Source organism: Convolutriloba macropyga, chromosome 11 (assembly GCF_964194025.1).
Source record: "Convolutriloba macropyga chromosome 11, txConMacr16.3, whole genome shotgun sequence".
NCBI lineage: Eukaryota > Metazoa > Xenacoelomorpha > Acoela > Convolutidae > Convolutriloba > Convolutriloba macropyga.
In genome coordinates, this window is record NC_134478.1 from 21,215,214 (window position 1) to 21,227,667 (window position 12,454).

At 40.1% G+C, this 12,454-nt stretch overlaps 1 protein-coding gene across 1 annotated transcript; it reads left to right on the top strand.

The window, feature by feature from the left end:
* The first annotated feature begins 70 nt into the window (after positions 1-70).
* Positions 71-11,398, top strand: LOC142349800 (uncharacterized). The gene is made up of 2 exons (XM_075401576.1): positions 71-810; positions 11,006-11,398. The coding sequence occupies exons 1-2, from the start codon at positions 198-200 to the stop codon at positions 11,230-11,232; spliced, it is 840 nt and encodes a 279-aa protein (XP_075257691.1). The 5' UTR covers positions 71-197; the 3' UTR covers positions 11,233-11,398.
* The last annotated feature ends 1,056 nt before the right edge of the window (positions 11,399-12,454 follow it).

The window sequence follows — 12,454 nt, forward strand, 5'->3', positions numbered from 1 at the left end:
GTAACAAAATAATTACGACGTGATCTATGTTACCACATGACATCAGATGTTATAAGTCTATTTATATGTTCACATGAGAACGAAGCCGAGACAATTAGAATTTTGATGCGCTCATCTGATTACATCAGTTGATCATTGTTGAGATGAGTTTTGGCAGGTCATTCTTTAGTTGATTCCGAAAAGCTAAACTAAAAAGTATGCCTTTGGTTTCTGTCAAAATTAAAAAAACCACTCGAGCAAAAACAGCATATGAGGCGAAGGCAGGTAGTCTCTTTCATATTGACAGATGGAGCCCCACAAACCGAGAAAGATGTTGGCTATTGATGTCTGGGGCAAGCGACCCCCCTAAGGACGTTGAAATTTCAAATCGGAGGCCTAGGATAAAGCAAAGCGCATTATCTTCCATACGAGATGGACATTACCTCTACGGTGTCCCAGAAGATCTTAAGAATATGTATAAAGCAATTCCCGAGGAAGAAGATGCAAAGTCTGTGTTGAAACTGACGATGACAAAAAAGGATGTAAGAGAGCACATTCAAGAATTCTTCCAAAAATGCCAAAGGGAGGACAAAAAGCCAATGTTGTACTACACGGGCCATGGTCAAAAGAAAACTGGCAACTGGTGCTGCAGTGATGGAACTATAACGATCGAGGAGATATTCGGAAGGATTCCCAAAGGAATGGAGTACCCTACAATCATCAGTGATTCTTGCTACAGTGGAAGATGGGCCAACTTCTGTTTGGCAGAGAATATTGGTGGCTTCGGGTGTCTTTCTGCTTCTCGTGAGGATGAACAGGCCTATGATGCGGGTAATATTTTCATTAAAGATGTCCGAGAACCGTATGCATCGTCATGCGGAGTCCCAACTCAAACATTTTTTAAAAAAACAAGAAACAATTTATTCGCCCTGTTATGAGTCAGTCGCTGTTATTATTAAATCAGATTTTAAGCTTCGCTAAACAATATATCTTGGATTTCTGTGCAACAGACAAAAATATCCACTGATTTCGCGAAGTCTGTTGACTATTGTGCATTTAAAATCAAGGTTCAGAGTCCGAGCAAAGCTCCAATAAAGTTATTTACAAAAAATTATATATTCTTTTCATACTAACAGCAGGTTCACTGCATGACCATAATAACTTTGCCTCAAGCGTTACAAGATCATTACAAAAATAGGATTTTCGAATTACAGGACTGGGTTTTAATCCTAACGCTTTGATAGTACGAAAAACTGCACAATTACAGTTGAGTCACTTCTTTCAAGATATACAGAGGCTAGTTATATGGCATGATGTATTGAATTCGTTGTCTCGTCATCGCAGCAATAACTATAGGCCACTAACACCAGCGGAGCTCAATTCAGCGCAAGAAAAAAATCCGGAGCGTATATAACTTTTAGTTTATGGAGCCAAAAACGGACTTCTTGATATTTACGATCAACTCCAGCGTAGTACTCTAGTTACCATCCATTTAGTGAAAGACATTGTAACTAACTGTAAACAGAAAGACCCTGGTTAAATAACAGAAAGCAGGGCATTACTTCTGACCGTCGTCGGCAAACGCTTCGTACCAGTCGTGCGTTCGAAGACGCGCAACTAACAGAAAGCTTTGATAACTGATTATCTCCAAGTTTTGCCTGACTGATGGAGTCCAACCGTTAACTGGCATTGTGAATAAGTCAACTCAGACGTTACGGGTTAGTTTGTGGTTAGTTCTCCTCAGTAACGTTTTACTAAATGTTTTTCTGTCCCCATTTATTGAGTAACAAAAGCTCGTCCGCTTTTTCGGAAGGTCTTCTGGTTTCAATTTTTTCATTTTCATTTTTTTGCTTCAATTTTGTTTTGTCTCCCTTCTTTTCACGTTTATCCGATGTTTGACAGTAATTGAGTTTCGCTGTAGTTCAATTTAGGTTTCTAGTAGTATGCTTATTTTCGTTCCGGACTCTGGTTTGTTTTTCGATTTCAACCCGAATGTTTTGATGGTTTCTTGTTTTTGCTTGTTTAATTTTGCTTGCATGCTCTTTAGTTTTCTGAGTATGCTTGTTGGCAAGGGTTTCACTTAAGCTTACCTTGGAGGGAGGGCTAGTGAACGTTTCTACTTTTTTCGGCTCTTTGGTATACTACTGCTCTGCCGTAATTTTATTGTTGGCATAATAAGCCCCATAAAGATCTGTGCTAGTTTATTTTGCAGTAGCTTCTTTCATCTTTTATAGGGTGCCACGTAAGTTTGTTCTGAAGTTGCCGCCAATTTCTTTGCTTGAGTTTGTGGCTGTAGCCTGCAAGCAAATTTCTTTTCACCTCTTTGTTCGTTGCTTTCCTGTTTCTCGCCTGTTCGTTCCCCTCTTCTTGTATTGCAACGCACTGCACGCTTGAAGTTTCCGTTTCGTTCGCTAGTATTTCCGTTTCCTCGTTGGTTGATCGCTCAAATTTTTTGTCCCGCCCGTCTCGTTTTCTTGCAGCCATGTTTGCCGTTTGGCTGACATTTTCACTCCGTCTGTCCCGCTGCTCGTCTCGTCGTGAGTTGTTTGTCTGGCGTTTCTGTCTTTTCCTTGGTTATTCCCGTTGTATTTTACGTACCTCGCTGTATTATTTTGTCCCACGGGCGTTTCCCGTTCCGTTGCACATCGCGCGTCTTTGCGCTTTCAGCTTTCCTCTTTCCTTTGTCGGCTACTTCATTACTCGACAAACACTGAGCTCCTTGGCGCTTTGCTTGGCAAACCGTGCTCCTAGGGTTTCGTTTAATTCATTTCTGTTTGTGCTCTCATTTCATAGAAGTAAAATAATCTTTTGGTTCCTGTTTTTCAAATTCATGTCTAACCCACAAAAACGATTTAACACGTTGCATGTGCAGGAACAAAATTAGAGGCTGAACAAGGTAATTTGAATAAAGAATTTGACAATGCCATATCCTGACAGGATAGGCGTGTCAAGGTGAAACGCATCGTTAAAAAGTGTTACGATGATTTGATGAAACTCATAGAGAAAGAAATGAGGAGCTCTTTGAACTCGCAGAGAAACCAATAGACCTACACGTCTGAAACTTCATTACTGGCTTAGTAATGTGACTAGCAATAATGAAAATTTTCTTATTACTTTTAGAGAAAACATTATTACTGATGAGCACAGATAAAACAGGAGTACAGCAGAACTCGTCGTCACTCATTGTCAAATCAGCGCCTTAAATATTCTTAAATACCCAGTCAGCGCAAAAACGATTTTATTTTGGCAAGAATAAGAAAAATCAGAAACAACGAAGCAAAATGAATCTGAACTCTTCATTGTAAAAATTCGTCAAGCACTCGAATTGCAAATTAATTAAATAGAAATCTTAGGAAACTCATCATAGGAGCGTGGTTGAAGTAACTTCCACTGAACTCAAACTGACGGAGAGGTCCTCAGTTGGCAGTGGTCATACTAAGGAAGTGTATGGTCTATTTACCGAAAAATTTCAATTATTATAAATAACAAATTTTAATATTGGGTTAATAACTCTTCGGTAAGTTCTGCTTAGTACGAACAATTGACAGATAACGTCAAAAACCTTGGTGAAATTCAAATTAATTTGCAGTATATCTTGCCCCGTAGCTGCGTTATCAACTGCCAAAAAACAAACTATTTACCAAGCTTTTCTGCAAGCACTGCTGCAACAAAATTAGAGGCTGAACAAGGTAATTTGAATAAAGATTTTGACAATGCCATATCTTGACAGGGTAGATTAGAGGCTATTAAATACACGACGCGGTAATAGTGATGGCAACCAGAATGACAAAAAATGAGCTTTACTTTCCATTTTCACGAGCCACGCCTCAATTGCAATCACCATAACAAACTAAAGCATGAAACGACATTTTCACATCATTAAAAGTCCGTCTACCAAGCTGCACTAAATTTGGTAGGCATGCACCTAGCAAGTCAAAATACAGAGCACAGGTTTTGTATTATGGATATTTTAAACAATACCAACTCACAGCCTTTTCTGCTTTTATGTTTTCCAGTTAGATTTCTTTAAACGCCAAAGACAAAAAGGGCCTCCACAGATAGACTCCATCAAACCTATGCAGCCGCACGCATCTAATCATTGATCCCACAGATGATGCATAGCAACTTAGCCGCAGCACCTGATGCATAAAACCTGCCAGCCACACTACCTCCCGCATTAAATCCACGGATAGCAACGCAACCCCTACTATAAGTTATCCCAAACTATAGCGAATCGCACAATCCTCAATTACAGTAGCCGTGCAAACTATTCCCACATTATTCCCAAAATAATCGCACCATTGAATGAGCAGAAACCTCTCCAACGTCTTGTCCAACGTCTCCAACCCATGACGCTATCCTTTTGACGGATCCAAACAATTGGCGCTTTCCAGCCATAGTTCCATCTGATGCATTCCCGCTTCTCAATTTAAATAGTGTACCACCAGTCCAGTTATATGAACCTCATGTCCACTCACGTACAAGCATCAGCAACTTCTCAAACTCAGGTATCATCGGAAGCCATGAAGACAATACCCTTTATTAATTCTTTTCCGAACCTCTTGTTTTGGTATAGCCCACCTCACTACCACGTAGCTTGTTTTTAGGACTCCGTAGATTTGATAAAGCAACTGCCAGGACGCAATAACCACTTAGACCCATTTCCTGACTAATGATGCCAAGTTATCTTAATTAAAAACTTTTGTAACTGTACAAGCAAGGACCCTCACCGCTGAGTACGCATACTGTCGTATTTTATAAAGTAAGCCCTAAAACACTTGAACTTAAATTTACCCAGCTGTAGGCAGTTGTCAGGGCAATTTTTGTCGAATTCATCAAATTTTTGTCAAATTTAGTTTTCCACCAATTAATACGCACAACAGTATAACAATAGATAACCCATAAAGTGTTCTGCGACCTTCTAAAGTGTTGTTGGGGTACTTAGGTCACTTTCTTACAACGCTGCTACAGAAAGCGCCTAACTGCTTAACATGGCAGATAAAAAACTGTCATACAATATGAAATCGTCTTGTCTTGTTCACTCTTCGCTGTTCAAAAGCAATTTCCAAAATCGATACTCATCAATTTCACTGAATCGTTGGAGCAAGAGGTTGAGGGCACATAATTTGATGGAAAAAAAAACATTAGAAAATAACAAAAACTGAGGATCACACCGAATCAGCAGTCAAGACGGAACTCGCTACAAAGACATTTGCTGCTAACTTGCAAACTAAGCACCTCGAGGGACCTGAACCAACATCGGCAACCTCTCTGCCCCTAGCTGCATTGTGTGTAATGGTAATGACCCCATTTGGCAGTGTCGGGTGCTTGAAGAAAAGACTCCCACTAAGCGGGCTAATGTATTGTCAAGATATAGCTCAGTTTTTTATGTTTAAGTGATAAAAAAAGTTCAAGCACTACTCCAAACCAAGAAAATGCCAGACGGATGATAGCCTGTTCATCTAAACATTAACAATTAGCATTAACAGCGCAAACAATTTATATACGTCGAAGTAAACTATCAACTGGGCATTTATCAAGTAGGACCACTACTAAGCAACCTGTTAGTAATGAGAAAAGACTCCTCCAGGTGACGAAACTAAATTGATCAAATCTTGTGTTACAGCTACCACGTCTTAATTTTAGTGCCATACCGCCTGCGGTAACTCTTGGAGGCCAGTAATCATGCAGATAGATTTGGATTGCGAGAAAAAACACTAAGGTTAACAGTGAGGTGTATAAACGCCAAGAAAAGTGTAGCCACCTAAACTTTTCAACTGATTGTAACACCTAACGGATATCAATACTGCTAAGCATTCAAACTGAGTGAATGTGTAAAAAATTTTAATTTGTTTACAGAGAAAGAAAAAATGACGTTAAAGCACATCAATAATAGTACCATCACTTAGCGGTTCTAGATCCTATATCACAAAGCTCTGGCAACATTAAGTTGATTCCTATACCGGATGTGCATCACGTCATCCGCTCGTTAGGTTCTTTTGCAGCCGGCAAGAATTGCTTACCATTTGTTGTCGCTTGCCCATGGGTTCGGTTTTGACCGGTCCGTTGATCGATTTGTTGCAAAGCTAATATGCAGGAGGATTTCGAATTGGCTAGTCTGGCAAAGTGTTGGTATGACACAGTACACTTAGGCAAATTGACCCCCAAACCGCCTCGGATGCAGTTGTACATCAGATTTTTGAGAAAACCACATGCATGATGGAAAGTGATATGATGTAGGAAAGCTGTGGCCTGAAGATATCATCCAACTGCCCAAGAGTTACTCCTAATCGCTGGTCCAATTAAAAGAGGACTTAGATAGTGTTTATGCTGTAATGATTCTCATTGTCCACAAGGTGTAGAGGCGCTGAGAGTGTGAATGGTACCTATCGCACCACCCGGTTATAAATTTGAGTAAACAAGGGAACAATCGTAGGGTGCTCACTGAAGATGCTTATTTTCATGGTCTATTCTAAAACAAAGTTATACTTACTGCCCCAGATGTACTACAGAACCTCCTTTATGTACTCGTAAGGTTTAGACAACAGGATGTAAGGAGAACAAGAAGGATCTAACAAGAAACATTGCGATGCATCAAAACGTGGGCCATATATTCGGGGCTAAGTCGCCCACTTGGGCGCACTACCTACTACATCACACTGCACGTCATAATATTAACAATGACAAGGAAGCAGTAAAAGCCGTCCATGGGTACTTCTTCATGGAGGATTACTCAGAGTAATTAGACTCCCCCGAGAAAGCGCTCAACCAGTGGAGAGAATTGATGCAATTCCTTTCTCTAGGTGGGCTTAGGCAAAAAAAGTTTGTAAACAATGTGACAGATCTGGTTCGCCGAACTGACGGCGTCTCCCAATCCACTGAATTGAAAATCATCATTTCCAGTACAGAAGAGTGCTCACAGGTGCTCGGTCTTGTGTGGGATCAAAAAACAACACTGTGGTTGTAACCTGGGCCACCAGTGGGACCATCGCAAGTAGTTTAACGCAACGCCTGGTATTAGGCCTTTTTTCCATCCTAATGTTCTTGTAGCACAATTCACCCAGAGTACACGTTTCACGTTTAATGATCCAGACTTTTGGTGTGTCAGTTGAAACAATTGGGATCAAGAGTTATCAAAGGCTCAATTGTTAGGTTTCTGACCTGGTGCGTTGATCCTGCACAGCTGACCGCAAACAAGATGACAGGAAGCCGCTTGTCATGACCGTCCCATAACCTGGAACTTAGCATATTTGCTGATAGCTCCAAGACGTGTTTAGCTTCGTAACATTTTTAGGGCCCCAATTTATTTCTCCTTCCGGTGACATTGGAACAAAGCTGGCATTCGTCTGGGTAAATTGCGCGTTGCACCTATGAAGACAATGACTGTTTCATAAAGACAAGCTGCTCTTGTCGCTGCACAATTATTAGGGAAAACAATCAAACATTGACAGTTTCTGTTGATGGAGCATTCATGAGGTCAGACAGTACATCTGTTTTGCATTGTATACATCGGATACGTAGAACTCAAACAACAAGCACCCAATCGTCATTGCAAACCGATTGACTGAAATCTTGAAAACAAATTTTGATCAATGGAATCACACTTGAAATATCCGCTGAGGTTTGACAATCAAGTAGCTGGGTGAAGGAGCCTGACTTCTTAAAAACTAATTACTCGCCTTTCTAGACAAACAATGACGTCTTAAAAAAGATTCAAGCACGGAGAAGTACAAGGAGCCAGATGATAGGAGTATAAAAACATGTCATCGCTTCCTGCATCAGCAACCAAGCGCGTTGAGAAACCAAGTAAAATTCTCATCTCGATTGATATTTTAGCTCATGTCAAAAACTCCTCCGTATAACATCCTTTAAGCTCCCTCTCTTACAATCACACAATTGTTATCGAAACATTGACGACAGCATGGCCAATTTTAATGAACTTGACGACGCCCAGCAGAATCTCCAGTATTTTTTCAAGAAGGGTAGCAGAATCTCTTAGTTCCGTAAGAAAGGGCATTTTTGATAACAAATACGTAAAGAAGAGGAGCCGAATTGATCAGTTTGTAGAGTTTTTTATCCTTATTAATTTATCCGTTCTTGTGCTTGACTTTGAGAGCAAGAAGAAACTAATTAAACACTAGCATCATATCCTGCCCGATCCGCCTCATACTTTTGTTAAACTGCTTCTGATCACGTGAAACATCACCATTAACGAATTAAATATTTGCTTGGTAAGTAAAGGAACCTTATGTTGTCGTCAAATTACGTTCTTCACTGTCTTCTTTTGAATCGGACTCTGTTTTAAGCAGAAAGTTCCGCGCAACAACCATTCCATTCATTATGGCTGAACCTTTTAAGGAGAGAATTTCCTACAGTTCTCCTTCCCTTTATCAAAACCGAGATCAATTAATTTGGCCCACTTAACGTCTCCGTTTGTCGAACTATCGAGAAGAGGTTGAAGTCACCGTTTGTATTGACACTAGTTCCTGTCTAATGGGAGTGGAGTGGCTTATTTACCGATATATTCCGGCTGCAATCTGATCATATACAGTGGGGCCATAATCAGTGCCGAAAAAAGCTTCGTCATTGCATTGGAAATTGGAAACCAATGGACATTGCTACAAAGCTAGCGCAAAAAGGCATTGAGTGGCGGTTTAATCCGTCCAGTGCATTAGACCACGGCAGCATCTGGGAGTGGTTGTTCCGTTGTTTTATCCCGTTGTTTTTTATGTAGAAATGAGTTTATACCAAACACGGCACGCATCACCTCGACAATGAGATTTTGATCAACATTTTTTGTCTTGTTAAACACGCACTAAATTCATGTCCGTTAACGCCCTAAGTGACCGACCTGGGCACAATTACACCTAATCGTTTTCAATTCGATAACGGTTATCCAGCACTCCTTTTATCGTTGACGTTGACGCGTTTGATCAACGTAAGCGGTACACTCTCGGGCAGACAAATGTTTGTGCAAATTGGTTGCAATGCCTCAAAGAGTGTGTACCTAATCGATATCGTAGATCTAAGTGGCACACAATTCTCGAGCAACACCTAAGGATCGTTGATTTAGCTGGGAAAGTTTAAGAAAGTAGCCCTAATCGATACCATTCTACTCTTTGTGTTGAAAAACTCCCATACGGCTCCGAGAATTGTTTCTAATGAACGTACAACGATCGGAAAAAATATGTTTAACATAATTTTGAGTAATTCTTATCTTAAAATAGGATACAACTTGGTTCTATGACTTTCGGATTTTGGATTCATTGGTACAATATGGTGACCGGTTTTGAATTGATTATTGACCAGACAAAACACCGGCCAGAAGAGCATCAAGAACTGCCATCTAAAAAAACACTTGTTGGTCCTTAAAACCTTGTTTATTGTTCTTTTTGCTGACAATTATATAATGTTGAATACGAATTGCTGAGGAAAAGAAAATGGTCACGGTTGAGTATTTTCACCTACATTTTGGTAGTCTCTTATATAAAATATGTGCAAATGTTTTCATCGTATCTCTCTTTACCTTGTCCTACTTTGCACTTTGTCAGTGTTCCATTTCTTGTGAAACAAGCCCAGTAACTAACTTTGTTAAATTTTTGAATTGTATTTTCTTTTTGGCGGATTTCTTTTTTCCATGCTTCGTTCCACTTAGAAAAAAAGTGCGTACGAAAAAAAAACAAAAAACTATTGACGTCCAAGACGTTTTCTTGTGAATATAGGAACCTCACAATCAAGACACTCATAAACTGTTTCACAGAAGAACACTACAATTGCAGTGTTCCTCTGGGAATCTGTTTGTGAGTGACTTAATTGTGCGATTGCTTTGTTCATAAGCAAGCAGTCTCGGACGTCAATAGTTTTTTTTTCGTACGCACATTTTGTCCAAGTGGAATAAAGCATGGAAAATAGAAATCCGCAGAAAAAAAAAGAAATTCAAATCAAAAATTTTACAAATTTAGTTACTGAGCTTGTTTCACAAGAAACGGAACACTGGCATGGTGAAAAGTAGGACAAGGTAGACAGAGATACAAGGAAAACCACTGCGGTTTTGTATATAATAAGCTTTCTTCGTCAAAGGGTCTTGAACTTGGATCCGTTTGGGAAGATAATGCCAGAGCTCTGCCTCTTGTCCCAATGCTTGGATAATTTTTTCTCATTTCTATGGGATGGTCCCGAGTTCGTTTGAAAATGCTTGTATCGCCAGATTATGAGTTTACGTTTACAGTGAAAAAGACGCTGTCGGGAACTGCAACTTAATTTCATTTGCTATCATCTTTATCGTCTCACCTTTGCTCCAGGCTCAATATAATAATAATTGTGGTTTCCGCGTAATCGCAGCGGAACAGCATTAGGCCTACAGTAGCCTGTTTTCAGCTGCCCTTTTTCTTATTATTCCCCACATTTCAGACTGATCTTTTTATGAGCAGCGTTGCTCTTTTTTTGGTGACTTTAGCCACTTTTTTTGCGTCTGAAACGTTCACGTGGTACCATCATTGCAGCCAACATTGGTCAGTCTGTTGTCAACCCGAAGCTATGGCTAAGTAAGAGCTCATCCTCACACAGACAACTTCACGGAGGCAGGGGATTGAACTAACGATCATTGGAGTGTCAACCACAGACCTTACCTCTCGGCTATCACGCCACTGCTCTCGGATATCATAACACATCTTGTGTAGTTTTTAAGCAAAATTTATAAGCAATGTAGGAGTGGGTCCAGGGTGGGCCCGGGCATTCAGGGTGGGCCCGGGTAAAGCTGCCTTGGCTTAATTTTTAGCTGCTCACAAAGTATTCGTATAGTTTGTGTAGTAATTAATAGTGTCAATACAAGTTACTGTTTTCAGTTTTGTGAGAGCACTTATGTTGCAGCATATAGGGGGGGGGGGGGGGGTTCAAAGTAGTAAGTTCTAAGCTTGAAGCAATTTAGCTCAACTATCTCACGTGAATTGTAAACTCCGCAAGGGGTAAATGGACCCCCACAATAGACAGGGACAGACCAATGAGAATCTGGTGATTTATATTCTAGAGGACGGTTCTGGTGGAGAATTGACTCTTTTCATATTGGGCTTGGCTGACGACGTACGAGGAAGCACGCCTCTATATGGCACTGACTACTCTTATGATCCCCCAAGGCTTCAAAGACAGGGTAGCAACTGCAGCATTACAGAGGAATTTGGTCGCAAGAGTAGGGAAGAGACACATAAAGAACGAAGAACGACTAAGTTTAACGTTTCTCGCAATAAAAAAATATAGTGTAAATTGACTGCATGTGATCAAATTCTAATAATGTACAAAAGTGTCAAGGGAACTGTATCTGCTTTATCTAGCTCTGATTTATATACTAACAGTCTTATTGTCCGCATATTAATTGTAAATAGCAAGCAAATTTGAAATAAATTAAAAGTTAACAAAACATAAATGGAAGTCATTGAGGATTTTTTACAAGTATCAAGTTTTTAAATGCAATTTAGTCATGCTTGGGTCATGCTTGTGTTGTGTGTGTGTTCGTGGGACTACATCAGACAACATATTTTCAATAATTAACCACAAATTCTAAAATGTTTTAAAAACGGGAACGGGAATCAAAACGAAATTGAAGCGTGTCGAAGGTGTTGTTATAATGGTGTTGAAACAACTAATAGAAAACTGGGTTGATCATTCTTGATTACCATTACTAGGACCAAATTTGGTAAACCAGCCAATCTCAACAAAATTTCGTGCAGCATAGTTTCTATGAAGTCACGCACAATCTTGGGTACGATTTCAGAACTCCACATTTAAGATGAATAGGTATTATATCTGAGATAAAGGAAAAAAGTTCTTGCGCTGTTGGTTCGTTTGTTCTACAGAAGAGGTACCATGGCATTAGTTTTGAGGACTGACTGAACAAATAACTAATACAAAGCGGTCGCTGATCGGCGTTACTTAAAACTCTGGGAACTTGGATATGTTATGAAAGAAGAGAACTATAGTTTCAACTTCCAACGGTCCAAACTCATTGAAATCATATCATCGATTTAATTAACAAAACAATTGACACACAGAAACACAGTGACGCAGAGAATCAGTTATCACTCAGTGCCAGGAACCTGATGTCCCACAAAACAATCAAAAGCCAAGGGAGCATATTGAAACCCAAACGGAGTTAAGGAGGTTCTGCTCGAACATTCTGCAGCTGGAAAAACTTGGTAAATCCACAAAAATGCTGGTTTAGAAAGGACATTTTATTGTTGCGTCCAGAGCTACCAGCTGAGTAGGCTGAAGTCTTATTTTGAAGTAATTTCGAGCAGCATAATCTTCTGCCAGCTTTCCGATTGCCGGCGGTTGCGCATTCTGAGAGGATCTTGTTCCTTGCACGATTCCGGCAGGCTAGCATATCCATCCGACCATGGCCAGCTGTGGGGGGGGGTCACAAAGGATGTCTAATATACCAAACTTGGAAAAAACTCACATCAATTGTTCCTCATGAGTCATT

What these genes read in the sequence shown, in the direction of transcription:
- LOC142349800 (XM_075401576.1), top strand. Translation starts at nt 198, where the DNA reads ATGCCTTTGGTTTCTGTCAAAATTAAAAAAACCACTCGAGCAAAAACA. An exon ending in TGAACAGGCCTATGATGCGG is followed by an intron (nt 811 to 11,005) that starts GTAATATTTTCA and finishes TTTATATTCTAG; the next exon opens with AGGACGGTTCTGGTGGAGAA.